This window comes from Borostomias antarcticus (genome assembly GCF_949987555.1).
Source record: "Borostomias antarcticus genome assembly, chromosome: 20".
Lineage (NCBI taxonomy): Eukaryota > Metazoa > Chordata > Actinopteri > Stomiiformes > Stomiidae > Borostomias > Borostomias antarcticus.
In genome coordinates, this window is record NC_140253.1 from 6,315,768 (window position 1) to 6,334,546 (window position 18,779).

Sequence of the window (18,779 nt, forward strand, 5' to 3'; positions counted from 1 at the left end):
ATTGGCCAAAGTACTGAGGGTGTGAGGGCCTTTTGGGGAGCTTATCCGAGCCAGGCCTGGTTTTATAGGGAGCCACACATGGTGTGGGGATATATGAGGCATACAGTATCAGTGTCCCTACCTCATCACCCAAGCGTTTCATCTGAACGGCACATGCCTAAATGTCATTGAGAAAAGGCGATCGCATTAGGCTAGGGCTAGGCTATACAATTTTTCGGACAGTGCAGTCTTGAATTCTGAACTTTCTCCCAAATCTAAGAATGCACTGAAGTTAAAAAGTGCATTGATGTTTAAGTTGGGCCCTAATGGTGAAGTCAGAGTGAATTGTCTTCTCTGGTCCCTTGTAGCTGTGATAGCCTACACAACTGAGTAGTTGTGGGAGCCTATGGATAGCTCAGCATCAGCAAATTCCCATTGCACTACAGTCATTTAGCAGAGGCTTTTATCCAAATTGATTATTTCCCTGTACTAGTCTACAGTAGGACTACCCTACCATCATATCACAATCCAAAGACTGAATTGGGATTTACTGATTCATTTCCTGGGTATGTTGGTCCAGACTGTAAACAAGAAATAGTGGATTTTCTGAGAGCAGAATAAAATGTTTTGCTTAATAGACCCTTTTCCCTGCAGCCATGTATGCATGTCATAGCAGGGTAAACACAGGTGTCATTGATAAATGAATTCTTTTTAGTGTCACAGCCATTCCAGTGAGCCAGCATGCACAATATCAGGGCCCTGGGCCACCTAAATGAAACACAACCATAATTAATGTTATTAATTACACCTGTGTTTACCCTGCAATGACATATCAAAATGGATGCTGGGAAAAGGGTCTATCGACCTTAATCCTGTACCACTCCATAGACAAGAATATGAAAGACAACAGTGTCCATTAGCACATTGTGGGCCAAAACCTTTTTATTTAAAGGAGAGTAGAGACTCGAGTGTATTCACAAGATGCACTCCTAGGATTTTGTGCAAAACACAGCATTCAAACAACAGAAAACACAAAGAACAAACACAAACCAATACAAACAGGTAGCGCCAAAGAAACAATTCGTATGAGTGTGTGTGTGAGTGAGCACAGCAGGTTTCAAGAGAACAGTATATCGAAGGTTCTAAGCTGAGGGGAAGGCGGTGATGAGGTCGTGTCCCTCGGGGGGTCTCGTCCGAGCGCGGGCGTGGGTCTCGCAGTACATCTGCCCCTCCACGAAGAAGAACCCCTTCTGTTTGAGGTTGACGTCACAGTCAGAGCACACGAAACAGCCGGGGTGACGGAATTTGTCCCTGGCCTTCACTACTGTCCCCCTGCAGAGTAAGATACAGAGAGGTAACAGGAGGACGTGAGCAGGGTTGCCAGATTTCAGTGAGTTGTGTTGCCTTTTTTCTTTTTTTGAAGGAGCTTGGTTGCCAGATTACAACTTGACACTTGTCAGTAGTAGTACTTTATTGATCCCCAGGGGGACTTTGCACTGTTACAACATGGAGAGACAACAAAATAACACAATCCAGACCAAAATAACACAATCCAAACAAAAAAATTACTATAAAACAAAATCTACAGAAATGTAAATATACAAGAGTAGAAAACAAGTCTATAACAGTAGTTTCTTAGCATGGCTAGATTGTGCAAACATCCCTAAAGTGTGCAAGAGTTTATATAAAATAAATGGACATGCCTTGTCCAGGGACCATTCAAGGACATTTTAGTAAGGCTGTCATAGCAAGTAAGAATTTGTTCATGACTAGCCTGCCAGTTGAAGAAGATTCATGAGGGAGGACACATCAATTTAATAAACGTAGCGCACATTTCAGATAAATAAATACCTCAATTAATCTCAATGTCATCAGTTGTGTTTGTGCACTCACACAATGCCGTTCCCACACTTGTCACAGATAGGCAGTTTCTGTAGGTTCCCAGAGGGCATAGTTGGCTTGGTGGTGGGGGCCCTCACTGTCCTTGTGACGATTGGACGGGTGCCTGCCAGGGCATAGGGCGCATGTCAAAAACGTTGGCTCATACAGTACAGTGCAGCCGCACAGGTGCGTGCTGAAACAGTGCGATCGTCTAAAGTCCGTCGTGAGGGCGGACGGCGATGGCGGCGAAGGTAAAGGCGATGACGACTATGACTGTAAATGACTATGACTCACCGTCGCTCTCGACAAAGTCCTGCAGGGCCTTGAAGGAGCCGGACTGACGAGGCTCCTGAGGCTCCTCCTCCTGGTCCTTCTGCAGCATGCGGTACACGTCCGACTCCTCGATGGAGGTCAGGGTCCGACTACTGTGGGAGACACACACACACACACACACACACACACACACACACACACACACACACAGACTCAGCAGGTGAACATTCATGTAGAGTGGTTTTAACGTACTCACACACCTCACGCACGCACGCACACCTGGACAGCTTCCTACAAATCCCTGTCAGTCTACGGCAGGCACCCGCATTCACAACACTCTCCCCTCTATCTTGATTGAACAGGCCGAGCCCTCCGGGGACCAAACACCACGCCGTACCCAGCCCCAGGGAGGGTCAGCTGTATCTCGCAGGCTATGGGGGGGAAATGGTGCATGCCAGCTGGGGCACTCTTAACAGTACTGTGCCCTGGGGGTGGTGGTTATCGTCAGAGCAGCCAGCCAGAGATTACCCAGATACAACATAGGAGCAGACGCCCATAAAAGGACATGGAGAGAGAAGAGTGAATATCCAGAGAGGATGGAGGGAAAACACGGGAGGGACGGCCGGACGAGAAGAGAAGAGAAAGAGAAGAGAAAGAGAGGAGATAAGAGACAGGGCAGAGGAAAGACGAGTGTGCTGAGCGGACAAGTTCCACTGACGAGACCCGGTATAGTTTTAGATAATCTTCACAATCTCTCTGATCTCACAAAGCTGGCCTTTGACCGACATTCGCCACGGTTTTAGGCCCAGCCTTTCGCCGGTCCCGTGTGCACATGCCGGCGTATTGAGGTCAGAGAAGTCTCCGCCCCTGCGCACGCAAGTGAAGTTGGGTTTTCGAGAGCGCTGCCGAAGCGCTCTTCTTTTGCCGCTGTTCGTTCCGTGCCGCTAGATCGAACGGAAGTGGTGTTTTTACACTTGGGGCTGATTTATTCACGTGGCCCTCAGAAGCAGCTCCCGGTTAAGCCATGGAAAAGACCATTCCTGCATGCCGGGCCCAGGCGGCCCAGATATATACCAATATATCTGGTAACCTAATGAGATCCACATGACTTCCTGGGAACGAGAAATGCCAGGGACACGAGATGCGGGATGACACTTGCAGAAGAGGAATAGTGGATTGCGTCGATATTGTCTGCCAATCTCCTCCAAGAACAATTATTTTATGTAGCGTTCCACATGAATGGTCAGGTAGTTTGTAATACCTTACACACATATGCAGTCAGGAACACACACGCACACACACACGCAGAAACACACATGCACGCACACACACACACACACACACACACACACACACACACACACACACACACACACACACACTGTGCCAGAGATGTTACCCCCTTCGAAACATCCTCCTAGAAATGAGACGGGCAGAGACAGGTGTGTGTGTGTGTGTGTTCCTGCCTGTGTGTGTTATTGTAATGTTAAAAAAAACCTGTCTGACCCCTCGGGCTTGTCGTGGACCAGACCCCTCATCTGGCCCTGCATGGCGTCCTGGATGTTGCCCGTGGAGTAGAGGCCTATGGGAGTGTTGTACGCTGTGCTGACCACCTGGCGCTTGTCGTCGATGTTTGCCGCCGCCACAAACGGCTGGGCTTTCCGGTTGTGGGCGGCGCCGATGGGTTTGTACTCCTGAAACGGAGAAAGAGAAAGAGAGAGAGACAGAAAGAGAGAGAGAGAGAGAGAGAGAGAGTGAAAAGGGAAGTCTGTAAACAGTTACTTACTCCCTGTTCGGCGTATTCACGTATGCACATTATATATCAGTATAGGTATAGCTATCAGTGGCAAATATGTACCACACCAGTATACAAGATTGCAACACACACACACACACACACACACACACACACACACACACACACACACACACACACACACACACACACACACACATACAGTACACACACACACCTGCTGCTCCGCTTCCAGGTTGACCTTGAAAGGGCTGGCTTTCCCATCTTCCATGACTTGTGGCGACCATAGCCTGGTTTCTGGCCTGGGAACAGACACGAGTCATGGTCAAGCGGTCGCGGTCAGTTACCCGTGACCACAGATGGAGAAATGATGACGACTGCAGATCAAATGTTATGTTTTACATGGCATCTGGTCCTGCTGAGCTCCGTATGGTCGTAACTCAAAAACCAACATCATAGAGCTGCTCTCGGGGTCACTGTATGTGTGTTTGTGTATGTGTGTGTGTGTGTGTGTGTGCATATGTGTCTGCATTTTTGCCTATCTACAGTATGCATGTGTGCGTGTGTATTCTGCTTCTCCCCAGGTCTTTTTTAAGCAGGGTTATGAATCAAGGTTAAGGAATGTAACAGTTCATCTTAAATCTGTTCTGGAAGCTTCTGCAGTCAGGAGATTAACAGCACCTGGGGAATGACCACGCAGAAGCTCTGCGGTCAACGTTCTCTCTATAAAATCCTCCCACAGGAACACGCAGATGAAGATATACCTAGTACTGTCTGAGAGCAATATGATGAACTCATAGACGCAGACTAACTGGGTGCGCTTCATGTGTCTAACGCCAGCTGTTTATTTATGCTATTTATGTGAGGGTCTTTGGTACAAGCGGGTATGTCTGTGTGTGTGTGTGTGTGTGTGTGTGTGAAGGGCATGCGCACGTGTGTGCTCCTCCCCCCTCCCCCCGCGCCTGCGCTGACCTCTCCACGGTGAGGCTGAGCTGGTCGGTGGCGTCCTTGATCATGTTCTGGGCCACGCTGTGCATCATGTCCGCCGCCGCTGCGCCCTCGATGGCCAGGATGACGTCCCCGGGACACAGGTTGGCCATGGACGCCTTGCTGCCCGGAGTGATCTGGTCAGAGGAGTTGGGGGGGAGGGAGGGAGGAGAATGGGGGGGGGGGGAGTTAGTGGTACAGGGGAGGTGATAATAGGAGAGGAAGGAGAAAGAATGAGAGAAAGAGAGAAAGAGAGAGAGTAGAGGAAGAGTGAGAAGGGGAAACACACCAGAGAATACACCAGATATAAAGAGAAAGATCCAGTAAGGGCCTGGTGTCTGTTGTTGTAAATGACCTATTTATAGCCCAGACAGTGTGTGTGTGTGTGTGTGTGTGTGTGTGTGTGTGTGTGTAATCCAGTCACACACACACAGGGGACAGCCCTGACCTCATCACATGGCCATGCTGTCTCTCTAGGCCGTTCTCTCAGACACTCTCCATCCAGGCTCATTCCTTTTGTCTCCCTCGGTCTCTCGAGGTGTTCATCTCTCTTTCTCTCTCTGTCTGTCTCTCTCGCTGTTTCACACACACACACACACACACACACACACACACACACACACACACACCCCCACACACCCCCCCCCACACACACACACACACACACACACACGATGAGGCCTGCTTCGGTCTGTTGGCCTGCTCTCAATCAAGGCCGCCTCATCTCCTGCTCCATTCTGTACCATATGTATGTCAATGACCTCCGACCTCCTCAGACTTGTCTGCGAAACATCCTGTAGTTAGAGCTTCAGTTCAAGTATAACAACCTTCATTTTTCAAGTCTACTGTATGGCCTCTTTTGGTCTCACCGTTTTCGTGTGAACCCGACTAGCTGGAACAACTTGACGCCTCAGTGCTTCAGAATTAAGACAGTGGGAAGTGAAGTGAAGTGTGAAGACTCAAATTGCTTCTAGGTAAAACCGTGCTCTCCAATCTTTGGCTTGACAGCGGGTCCACGACCTCAGAGCGATGCCCACTGCCCTCCCAGGTATGCCTGGATGTAAACTGTGCGTCCTCTCTCTCCGTGCCGACCAAGTAAACACACACTACTTTCAGCCGATGACACGCTGCAGAGGGAATATGGATGCTGGATACCGTTGCAGTAAAGGATGGGGGGGTCACATCTTATTCATGTTTAAAGGTACAGTACACGGTGTGTGATTTCCTGCTAGACTTAGCTTAGGTAGATTTTGAAAAATGCAACCGACACAACTGCCTCCCTCCAAAGCCACTCCTCCAAACTGGGGGAAAACAAATGACCCTCTCTAGGCAGGAAGGTAGGTTGACAGGCAGGTAAGCCATCCAATCATTCAAGTTCACGTTGGCAACTCAAAATGATTGGACGGACTTATTACAGTCCTGTGACTTCAACAGATTATGGATTTATTTCATTTTAGTGTCAGAGGACTTTATTTATTGATTGCTGTCGGGATGTAATGAGAATTGCAAAAAGTATAACAAAAAGTGCTTCTGAGCCAAACCGCGTACTGCACCTTTAATGAATTATTAAAGTTCATAGCTACTGGCTGACAGACCGATGCATTCCCTGTTTTTTCCACTTCCATGACACTTCCAACAACGTAAAATGTTTCTACAATGTTCTTGGACAAACTTCAGACGGGACCCCACACTAGGAGAAGAGAGACATAGCTATTGCGTTACAGCAGAGAGAGAAGTTGAACTTTAAAAAGGCATCGCGGCCCTCAGGGAAAGTTGCACTGATGTTTGGGTGAGGTCATTTGATTATAAATAACTCAGTAGGGAGAGAGAGACAGAGATCAGGGGGCAGAGAGAGCGTCCCGTCATGAAAAGAGGCTGTGACTTACCGGCTGTGAGGTTTCTTGGAGAACCTCTCCTTTTTACCACTCTGTTGTCCTTTCCTACGCATGGACCCATCTCGATTTTTAGGCCTTTGCTTCAGAGCCTGTTTGAAAATCTCATATTCAGAAAGAGCATCTTCCTCTCCTCATTCTTACCCTAAAAGGAGACTTTTACACCAGGACAACCGCCAAGCAAGTACTGACCAACATGGTTACAAAAAAAAAGGGAGGGATGCGAGAAAGGGTGTGTGTGTGTGTGTGCGTGTGTGTGCAAGGGGGGGGGTTGGGGAAGTAAAGAGAGGACAAAGAAAACATGTTGTGGCTTTCATACAGGGCCTCAAATGCAGCTTGTCTGCTATAGTCATTTGCGAGGGAAACCGAGCGGCCTTTGGCGCCGTACCTGTCTGCTGCTGTCCTCCTATTGCTAGCACGGCTGGACAACGTCCTGGCCTTAATAAACCACAGGCCTCAATCACCACTGTTTACAGTCCCAGCCGAAAGGCACGGGGTGGGGGGGGGGGGGTTCCTGACCAAACATGGCAGCGAAAGACACCACCAGTCCAGGCTGGGAGGGGGCAGCGCCTCAACGGTGTTAAAGACATTAGTGGAATGTGCCGGCGGGTAAATCTCCTTAAACCCGAGGCGCTTTAGCAAGAGCCTAATAAGACCGTGCGAAGTAGTCGGGAAAGCCTCCTCCGTCAAAGATCTGGTTGTGAGCGGATCTTGGGAGAAAAAGGGGATGAAAGTTTTTCTAGTGGGGAGATTATGAAGGGATAGGGGGTTTAAGGGTATTTGAATAGGGAATTGACCCAAGGACCATAGTACGCCCTTCTAATCTACTCTCTTTCTGTCACACCCCCTTTAATTCTACCTCTTTCACTCCCTCTTTCTCTCCCTCTCTCTCTCCAATCAATTTAAATTCAGTGTTGGCTTGAATGTTAAAGTTAACATCATTGCCATAGTGGTGCACAGATGAAATATTATACAGTATTATGAACACAGACAGGATGAAGAATGGGGTCCTGAACCAAGAGTAATACAATTAATATAATCGGGTTAGATGACAAATTGTATATATATATGTGTGTGTGTGTCTCTCCCATGTCATTCTTCTCTCAGTGCTGTATTCAGAGTGTCTGTTCACACGACAGGTGTGTGGAGGTCCCTCAGGCACGGTGACTCACGCAGCTAGCCGCTAATACCTTTAGCCTCCCTTCCTGGTGCCGGCCCCAAATATAGACACACACACACGCACACACACACATAACATAAACAAATTGTTAACACACACACACACACACACACCACTGCAATGTAACTGCAGGAGAATGCAATGAAGTTGAGCTAGCCTAAATAAAGGTCATTCCCTAAATTCCCACTTCTAGACAATACACTCATCAACTCCAAATCCATCTTTATCAGTGTGTGTTGGTTCAGCTGTTACATTATTACCATAAGTGTGTGTGTGTGTGTGTGTGTGTGTGTGTGTGTGTGTGTGTGTGTGTGTGTGTGTGCGCCCAAGGGCATATGGGTCTATGCGAGTGTGTGTGGTATAATGTATGATGCAAAGTGCTATTTCTGTGTGAGTGACAGACTGAAACTTAAGTGTTGGGTGTTAGTCTGCTGTGATTCAATACAAACCCTGTTACCAGTAGCCTGAGAGTTAATCCTGCTGTGTGTGTGTGTGTGTGTGTGTGTGTGTGTGTCTGTGTGTGTGTGTGTCACAGTGCATGAGATAAGCTTCCGAGCTTCAGACATTTATTGAAACACAGGTGTGAGCCAACGATCCCCACCCCTATCATAGCACACCACACACACACACACACACACACACACACACACACACACACACACACACACACACACACACACACACACTCACACACACACACACGTACAGTACAATCCTAGCCCATGACCTCTCACGTTAATACTAGCATTACAGTCAGCCCCGGGATATAACAGACGCCATGGAGGGAAATAGCTGCTCTCCTCTGCTGGTCCATAACCAGCACAGCTAGTTAACAGACTCACACAGAGAGGGAGGGAGGGAGGGAGGGAGGGAGGGAGGGAGGGAGAGAGACACTCACTCACAGAGAGGGAGGGAGATAGACACTCACTCACAGAGAGGGAGAGAGAGAGAGAGACACTCACTCACAGAGAGGGAGAGAGAGAGACACTCACTCACAGAGAGGGAGGGAGGGAGAGAGACACACACTCACAGAGAGGGAGGGAGGGAGGAAGGGAGGGAGGGAGGGAGGGAGGGAGGGAGGGAGGGAGAGAGAGAGACACTCACAGAGAGAGAGGGAGGGAGGGAGGGCGAGAGAGAGAGGGAGAGAGAGAGAGAGGGAGAGAGAGAGGGAGAGAGAGAGAGAGAGACACACTCAGAGAGGGAGGGAGGGAGGGCGGGAGAGACAGAGAGAGAGACAGACAGAAAGAGAGAGACAGGGAGGGAGATGTGACAGACTGAAAGAGAAAGAGAGAGAGAGAGCGAGAGAGAATGACAGACAATCTGAGAGAGAGAGAGCCCAGAGAAATTAGTTCAATGTAATCCCCTTCGCGTTGAGCACATACTGTATGACAACGGTTGAACAGATGAGTTTAATATCTGTGTGCTGACATAAAGCTGTCCTACTGTCGTGCAAGCACTCTCACACATACACCAAGCATTTGACTTAACTGGCACACACACACGCACACACACACGCACACACACACACACACACACACACACACACACACACACACACACACACACACACACACACACACACACACACACAGACACACACACACACACCACTCACCCTGGAGATGGTCAGGGGCTGGCTGAAGTCCTTGCCTCCGGTCAGTCGGAACCCCCAGGGAGCCGGACCGTTGAGGACTACGTTCAGTGGCATGTCCCTTTCTCTTCTGTCCCCTCCTGTGTGTGTGTTCAACACACACCGGAGTCCACGGTAACAGAGCGATGGGGCAGCTCTGCCATGGACCCTTTTAACCACAGAGGGGGGCGGTGGGGGCACGGGGACTCCGCCCCTTGAGGGAAGTCATTGGACAGCCTAGAACTCTCTCTCTCTCTCTCTCGGCTGTGTCTGATCTCACTCTCCTCTGCTCTCTCTCTCTCCATCGTCTCCCTGGAGCGGCGGCTCTATCCTCGTCCTCTGCCTCTCCGAGCCCCAACATCTGTGTAACTCCGCAGTGCACTCAACCACATGTAGCTTCCCGTCATCTCACTCTGTTAGTAACACCCTCCGGAGGCGGCTGTGGAGGGAGGCCGGCCTCTCTGCCGAGCCTCTCCCGCTCATCTGACCTCGTCGCCGGGGCAGAGACGGTGTTCATCCGGCCTCCGCTCCGGTGCTCCGCCGGCGGACGGGTCCTCGCTGCTCCTGCCCTTATTTGGTCCTGGAGGCAGCGGCTCCGAGCCGGAGGCCCTGGAGGTCTCCCAGGCACATTCCACCTCCTATTGATCTGGACCGGACCCAGAGCTCGGAGCTGGGCTCTCTTACTCTCTCTCTCCTCTCTCTCCTCCCCTCTCTCTGCCCCCTCCCCTCTCTCTCTCTGTCTTTCTCTCTCCTTCTGTCCGTTTCTCACACAGCTGCCTTCATCCCTCATTTTCTTCTTCCCTTCACTATTCTCTCTCTCTTTCTCTCTCTCTCTCCACCCCCCCTCCCTCTCTCTGTTTGTGTGATCTGGACTTGAACCAGTGCAGGCTTCCATTCTGCTATGGCACTGGACTTTTCACCCTCTGTTCCTCTCTCCCTTCCTCTGTTCATAACAGAAAAAACATCAGCTATGTTTTCATTCCATGACCCCCCCCCCTCTCTCTCTTCCAATTAGTGAAAGGTAGTTTTCTTTCCAGTCTCTCTCTCTCGCTCTCTCTCTGTTTATAACAGAAATAAGTTCCAATTAGTGAGTGTTATTTTTCTTCCCTCACCCCCCCCCTCTCTATCTCTCTCTCTCTCTTCCAATACATGAAAGCTACAGTACAGTAGTTTTCTTTACTGTCTGCATCTCTCCATCACCGCATGTGTAATTTCTCATGGTAAAATCCCCAAACAAAGTGACATGCATGTGTTAGAGATGCATGTACTACAGTATAAACACACAGTGAGCAAGACATACTAATTCATCAGCATTTTGACAGGCTCCTTGCTCTCTCTCGGACGTAATTTGTCTCCATGAGATCTGTGCCAGTTAAAATAAACTATTTTAATGGAGACATAATTTAACTGTTGAAGTCATTTAGTGGCAGTCTCCTAAAACGACAGACTTCTCAGGAAGTAGGCACAGTACGAGCGAGCAAGACCTCATGGTTTATTTGCACGGTTGCCATGGTCGATGGTTTGGGACGACTCCTATAATAATAGAGGAAGCAGAGGATGGTGCGCCCCCCTCTCTCTCTCTCACAAACACCCACACACGCACACACACAAACAAACAAGTGGAGGGACAGAGGCACACACACACACACTCCCTTTCACAAGAAGTCACCTCTGCCACCCACCCAGAAGAGTTTCTCTCTGACAGGGAGCAGTCACTGCTCAGGAACGACCATGTTGAACTTCCCCTTGGGTACACACACTTTAATCACACTCAGTATCACTATCAGATCAACACTGCTATGTGGTGCACCATGGACATGAATGCCTTATTGCTTCATTACACGTGTCGTCAACTATCCACATCTGTTGTTTATCCACAACGAGAGAAGAGAAAATATATCATTTATCAGACAGATTTTATTAGGAATACAGTCCCATAAAATCCCCCAAACAAAAGTGAAGAGAAACATTTTAGAAAGAACTCGCGAGTGCATTGAACCCACTTGAGTTCACGACACGGGACACACTGCAGAAGATCTGTGCTTGGAGGCCCCGGAGGAAGGTCAGTACAAACACGGTGAGAGCCAGCGGACCCATAAGAAGTCCAGAATCTTCGGTCCACAGCTCCACGTCCCCAAAGTGGTAGCAAAGACGCACTAGAAAATGTTTGTTAAAATGGTAGAATTTATATACGATCGCGGTTCCGACACTTTGCTTCATGACTGTCCCCAGAAAAAACATTTCCTAGTAACACTACAAAATATTTGACATTTTGCATAAATGTAATTTTTTGCAGTCAGGGATGGTGTATACAAGTAGGCCTGTTTACAGATGTTTTGATGGAAGAAAGGGATGGATGGTAGGAGAGAGTGAGCAGGCTACTGTTACACCCAGCACTGACACAGCTCAGTCAACTCCTGAGGGTGGTGAAGACTTTAGTTTGTGAACTCCAACATCAAAAGCCTGGATAATGTACAGTACATCTCTTTCTCTCTCTCTCTCTCTCTCTGAGCACGTTCACTCACCACTGATGAGGAAAATAGTGAAATCTGCGAGGACAGAAAGAAAGGCAAGCCAAACAGATGGTGGGTGAGAAAACAGAAGACTTTATAAAGCAGTGGATGTCGGCCATTTTACAACTTTCATACAAAAGGCATACAAAAACACCACAGACACACACTGTGCTCTCACACCACGTGAGGAGTGAATTAAAAGGGGGGGTGAGTGGAGGAGAGGAAACGAGAACAAAAACCAACGAAAGAGGCAAACAAAAAAATAAAGTAATTACATATTAAGGTGCTTTAACGATTGTTCTGCTGTCAGTGTCCTTCCTATGTGAATACATACTCATTTCAACACGAAAAAGGCAAAAAGAACATTGTAAATCATATTTTGTTGAACACAAGAAAACAGGTCAACATTAGCTGTATGCCTCCAAACATTATTATTACTACTATACATTATTAGGCCTATATATAGCCGTGACACTCTACTCATTCATTCTGCCAAGTGAAAGGGCACCATCATTCTTGCCAGTAAAACTCCAAGCATGTATTCATACAGGATTCATATAAATGCTACACATTATTTACCTCACATCTGTCTTAAATTAATTCAAATTACAAACCTGGCATTTGGACACAGGCAACCCAATTAAAAGTACATTAGCTATACAGTAGCCTACGGTTTGTCATAATTCAACATCAAATCTCAAAAAGAAACCCTTGCAAGAATAGAATAATACTATTTTCAAAAGGGTGGGGTTATGTTGCTGCAATGAGCTCAAAGTATACTTCACTTTAGGGCACTTTGAAGAGAAGATAGTAAGCCTACGCTACAGAGCAGTCAGAGATGGTGTTCATCCGTCTATAGAACTTGCATGACTCCATAGACGGAGACTTCAAAAAAAGCTGTCTTCATAATACTCAATACGTTTCCCCCATCATAAATATATCTTTACATACAAAATTGGGCAGCCATTTTGCATACGTTTCAACATTATTATCAAATCCCACGAAAATCCTATCAACAACAACCTAGTCTTCAGTCTACTCAGAAACGGCTTGTGAGCGACGGGTTTTTTAGAAGAAAAAAAAACTGAAAAAAGAACAAGAAAAAAAAAAAAGAAGATAAATACCTGGGTAAAAACAAAATCCAAAACCTTCCCAACTTGAAATTTTAAAACATTTCATCTATAGTTCAAATGCAATTTCTCACACAAACCAATAGATGAAAAACGATGCTTGAAATAAAACAACACGTCAATGTTATCCCCTGTCATTTCCCATGTCAGAAAGGCATAGCGCTGCAGACGGGTATCAACACATTTGACATTGAAACGTGTCGTGTATGTAACATAGGGTATCACCATGATAACTATATCCATCAACACTTTGGGTAACAAACAGTCTTCTCACTTGGGAATGGCTGGATGTTCATGACAACGCCGTTCTGCGCCAAGGTACATTTGTTGGAGGTGCTGACTGACGCTAGCACCTGTGGAGAACACTGTATCGCAATGTGCTCACAATGTGGTATTTTGACTGCACAAACACTGTAGAATACCCCACTCCTCCAGAGTAAAACACTTCGTAGGCTCGGGTTTTGACAGAATAATTGGGGGATTGGGACCACGTCCAAGCCTATGACTCTGCCAAGACGGCGTCAGAGCGATCCTGATTTGGACACACGGTGGCTTCAGAACAAACGTGTAGTTATCACCAAACAGAGGAAACCAGAATTAATGAATTATGAACCGACTGATGAAACTTTAAATAAAGAAGACGAAACAACGGCAGAGGGTCAACAATGTTCCTGGGTGCACTGTCCACTTCGCAGCCACTACTCGGCAGCCATCTTGTATCTGTATCCGCCCCCCCCCCCGTACCTAAGCTTAAAGGTAACTGACTGGAATAGACAGCTTCAGTGCTCAATGATACAAAAACAAAACTGTTCGTGGCATACGTTTCCTGTAAAGATGGCTAGTTAGAGCTAGAAATCCTTCTGTGTGAAACCTGTGGACCGCCCATGTGGACGAGGGAGGGGTTTTGATCTGTCCCCACTGGGTTCCCGAGGGAGAGGGGGGGGATGTTTTGCTGGACAGAGGGTAGGGGGTCTGGTGGAGTAGATGGAGGGGGGGGGGGGTGATGGGGGAGGTGGGCGAGGGGCGGGGGGTCCGGAATCCTCTTCATTATAGCTGCTTCACATAGTTTCCTGGGAAGGTGCCAAACAGCTTGCTCCGTCGAGAGGTTCCTTCACCGACAGACGGGGGGAAGGACAAAGAGAGAGAGACATAGAGAGAGAGAGAGAGAGAGAGAGACAGAGAGACAGAGAGAGAGAGAGAGAGAGAGAGAGAGAGAGAGAGAGAGAGAGAGAGAGAGAGAGAAAGCCATTAATAGGTCCATCATTGGACAAATATTGATAGTATGACTGCCAAGTAACAGCGGCACTCGTGTGATTAAGTGAGAATGAGACATTGTGGACATAACAGATACAATGCTTTTGATCAAAGAAGTCATTTCAAAGATTCATCAACCACAATCATCACTGTCTGATTAGTTGTCCTCTAGGTTTTGGCTATGGGACGGTGTTTAGTCCTAGTATGTTCTTCACAACAGACAGCTAACAGTATTCTAAAATGGCCGATGAGCTCACTCAGCTAGAAGACGGGACTTGGAGGGCCATTCAAAGTTTAGGTTTCACCAGCTGTTTCGTTCTCTGGTCTACTATCATCACCAGGCACAACCCTATCTCCTCACCATCCAAGCCAGGAAATTAAGATCCAGTCCAACTATTTGGCGACGTTTCAACGCGCGGCAGAGATAGCTGGATTGGAGATGGAAGGAATTACAAGTAACTTGAGGTCGACGGTCAAAGGCATTCTGAGTGCAGTTGATCTTTAGCTGATGGCAGAGTCTGATGTCCAGCTGTGTGGGATAAGAGGACTAAAGCAGGCATTTCCCAGGCAGAGCGGGGAGAGTTCGGCGAGGACACCAGTGAATAACAATTATAAAAGGAGCATTAGCTCCACCTAATGGTAATTGTGTCAAAGTGCGAGTGTTGTGGTCAATGGGAAATGGACTGCACTTACAGTATATAGCGCTTTTATCCAAAACGCTTTACAATGGCAGCAGCTGTCATGCAAGGTGCTAACCTGCTCATTGGGAGCAATTGGGGGTTCAGTGTCTTTGCCCAAGGACACTTTGACATGTGGACAGGAGGAGCCGGGATTCGAACCACCGACCCTATGATTAATGGACGACCCGCTCTACCTCCTGAGCAACAGACGCCCTATTACACCATATCTCCTGCGGCCTATTCTTGTCTATTTTGATCTTGCTTTAACGCTTAAACATATATGCTTAATCTGTCGTTGCTTCTGTGAAAACACCAGAGCTGACGTGATCGGACGGGGAGGGGGGGTGACAGCTCGACTCGAAATAACGTCGACCGGACGTCCGAGCGGCGCCGGGGGACTGGAGAACGCACAACGGCGGGGACATCCCTCCTCCTCCTCCTCCTCCTCCGCCTCCTTCTGCTCTTACCGACAAACCAGCCGTCGTCGCACTTCTCCATCACGTCCACGACGTCGCCCTCCTTCAGCTCCAGCTCGTCCTCGTTGCGCGGCAGGTAGTTGTACAGCGCCTGGAACCTGCGGCGGCACGGACACGACACGACGCGTTAGGCAGCGAGGTCGACCGTTAGGAATGCGCTCCGTATACACGGTACGTTTATGGGACGTTTCACATTTGCCGGATGGCCGAGTTAAAATCCTAGAGCCCACAGGGCCGAGCCGTTGGGGGTGAGATAGACTGAGGTTGTCTGACTAGCCGACGGGTTGAGCACTACTGTGTGTGGCGTTGAAGACAGGTTAACAGTGATGGCTGTGACAGTGAGAGTGAGGTGTGCTCTGCTTCTGCTGACTGATTACTTACGGTTCTCCCCCGCCTGGAAGCGCGTCCTGCACAAACCGCTGGGAGAGACAGAGAGAGAGAGAGAGAGAGAGGGAGAGAGAGAGAGGGAGGGAGAGAGAGAGGGAGGGAGAGAGAGGCAGAGGGAGAGGGAGGGAGAGGGAGAGAGAGAGGGAGAGAGAGGGAGAAAGACAGAGAGAGAGGCAGAGGAATAGAGAAATAGAGAGAGAAAGACAGAGAGTGAGGGAGAGAGAGGAAGGGAGAAAGAGAGAGGGAGAAAGAGAGAGGAAGTGAGAAAGAGAGGGAGAAAGAGAGAGAGGAATTGAGAAAGAGAGGGAGAAAGAGAGAGAGGAATTGAGAAAGAGAGAGAGAAAGAGAGGGAGAGAGAGACAGGAATGGAGGAATAGAGAGGGAAAGAGAGAGTGAGAGTAAGAGAAAAAGGGGGAGAGAGAGGGGTAGAGAGAGAGGAATGGAGAAATAGATAGATAAAGAGACAGAGAGAGAGAGGGAGAGAGAGAGCACATATAAAGATAAGTACAGTACATGCATGAATGTTTGACTCGGGGGCATGATTGGTCAAAGCCTAGGGGCTGATTAGGGTGTCGCTCAGACATTTATCCTTTCTCGTTTGGTTTCATGACAGCGACCTTTAGAAAGAGGACAGGCGCACACACAAAACGATAGGCAATCAATCAATAAACCAAGTCGCAAACCCATTCCTTAGCAAAAGGGAACCCGCTACTATGAGGACTAAAAGAAAAAACACCTCGATACCAATGAGCTACTTGTATCATGCACTGTAACTCCGGGGCAACCAAACATGGGGGATATTAGAAAGGCACTCCATTTCCCATCCTGCACCGCTGCTAGTCACGCCGACGGGTGTGATAAGGAAGGCACGCCCGGCCCCTACCCTTCGACCTCTAACGGGCGACAAGCAGGGCCTCCTGGTCGTGACGGGGCTGCGTGGGGGCTTGCCCTCGACCGCGAGGCCGGGCCTATAGGCCGGCTGAAAGAACCAGAAGCAACAACACAGCCGTGGGTCAAAGACGACGTGCGGGCCCCATTCTGTGTGGAGTCAGGTCAGTCTCTCTCTCCAGACACATGGGGCCCCATGCTGTGAGGAGTCAGGTCAGTCTCTCTCCAGACACATGGGGCCCCATGCTGTGAGGAGTCAGGTCAGTCTCTCTCTCCAGACACATGGGGCCCCATGCTGTGAGGAGTCATGTCAGTCTCTCTCTCCAGACACATGGGGCCCCATGCTGTGGTCAGTCTCTCTCTCCAGACACATGGGGCCCCATGCTGTGAGGAGTCAGGTCAATCTCTCTCCAGACATTAAGGCAACACAAACACACACTGCCATTTATGTGGTTTCGCTCTCTAAAATATGAGCCTCAGTTAACACACACACACACACACACACACACACACACACACAGAATGGAATCGGGGGGTTGACGTATGAGCTGGGATTATGTCCACACAGCGTGACTGTTATCGTTCCTAAACACACACGTGTGCGCGCGCACACACACACGCTCTCTTGCACAGGGAATGCTACAGTAGCCCGCGCGCACGCATGGACGGACACACACACACCTGCCGCACGGGTCCGAGGGCAGCACGCCACACACCACGTGAGTGCACAGGCCGCAGGGTTAGAGGGCTGTTATTGATCACTCTGTCAGCCACCATCATCATCATCATCATCATCTTCACTCGCAGCACAGCTACATTACCTTGATCTTAGGGGACCTGGGCTGTGGGGGAGGTACAGGGGGAGGGGGGTAGGGAGGAGAGGAGGATGGTGGAGGAGAGGAGGATGGTGGAGGAGAGGAGGATGGGAGCGGGGGAGAGGGAGGAGAGGAGGACGGGGGAGGAGAGGAGGGAAGGGGAGGGGGAAGAGCCTGCTGTGAGCCCGGGAGGGGGGAGGCTGGAGGAGGGGAGGGAGGAGGAGATACTGGGGGAGGAGAGGAGGGGTGAGCGACAGGGAGGGGTGAGGTAGGAGGAGAGGATGGGTGGGAGGTAAGCAGGGGTGAGGTAGATGGTGGAGGAGAGGAGCGGTGAGAGGTAGGGAGGGATGAGGGAAGAGGAGGAGGAGAGGAGGAGTGAGAGTTAGTGGGAGCAGGAGAGGTGGAGTGGGAGGTAGGGGGAGGAGGAGGAGAGGAGGGGGGAGAGATAGGGAGGGGGGAGGTAGGGGGAGGAGGGGAGGTGGAGTGGGAGGTAGGGGGAGGAGGAGGAGAAGAGTGAGAAGGAGGGAGGGGTGAGGTAGACGGAGGAGGAGAGTAGGGGTGAGAGATAGGGAGGGGGGAGGTAGGGGGAGGAGGAGAGGAGGAGTGAGAGTTAGGGGGAGGAGAAGAGGTGGAGTGGGAGGTAGGGGGAGGAGGAGGAGAGGAGGGGTGAGAGATAGGGAGGGGGGAGGTAGGGGGAGGAGGAGAGGAGGAGTGAGAGTTAGGGGGAGGAGCAGAGGTGGAGTGGGAGGTAGGGGGAGGAGGAGGAGAGGAGGGGGGAGAGATAGGGAGGGGGGAGGTAGGGGGAGGAGCAGAGGTGGAGTGGGAGGTAGGGGGAGGAGGAGGAGAGGAGGGGTGAGAGATAGGGAGGGGGGAGGTAGGGGGAGGAGCAGGAGAGGAGTGAGAGGGAGGGAGGGGTGGGGTAGAAGGTGGAGGAGGGGAGAAGTGAGAGGGAGGGAGGGGTGAGGGAGGAGGAGAGGAGGGGTCGGATGTAGGGAGGGGTGAGGGAGGGGGGCAGGAGGGGATGTGTAGTGGCTCAGACATCTGGGACAGGCGCAGGG

The 18,779-nt window shown here is 49.6% G+C and overlaps 2 protein-coding genes across 2 annotated transcripts in view; both read right to left on the reverse strand.

Annotated features, from left to right (window-relative positions):
• Positions 1 to 917: 917 nt before the first annotated feature.
• LOC311322203 (PDZ and LIM domain protein 3-like) lies at positions 918 to 9,662 on the reverse strand. Its single transcript, XM_084454252.1, has 7 exons — positions 9,564 to 9,662; positions 4,862 to 5,013; positions 4,107 to 4,191; positions 3,640 to 3,827; positions 2,155 to 2,285; positions 1,873 to 1,984; positions 918 to 1,311 (listed from the first exon to the last, which is right to left on the reverse strand). Exons 1-7 carry the CDS (start codon positions 9,654 to 9,656, stop codon positions 1,122 to 1,124), a joined length of 951 nt encoding a protein of 316 aa, XP_084310378.1. The 5' UTR covers positions 9,657 to 9,662; the 3' UTR covers positions 918 to 1,121.
• A 4,606-nt stretch (positions 9,663 to 14,268) lies between these two features.
• sorbs2a (sorbin and SH3 domain containing 2a) overlaps positions 14,269 to 18,779 on the reverse strand; it is a gene marked incomplete at its 3' end in the record, with an annotated part of 52,743 nt that continues 48,232 nt past the window's right edge. The window contains exons 22-24 of the mRNA XM_084454497.1: positions 16,013 to 16,050; positions 15,623 to 15,729; positions 14,269 to 14,330 (exon numbers count right to left, since the gene is read on the reverse strand). Of these exons, the coding sequence (XP_084310623.1) occupies positions 14,269 to 14,330; positions 15,623 to 15,729; positions 16,013 to 16,050 (207 nt within the window). The remainder of the gene's footprint in view (positions 14,331 to 15,622; positions 15,730 to 16,012; positions 16,051 to 18,779) is intronic.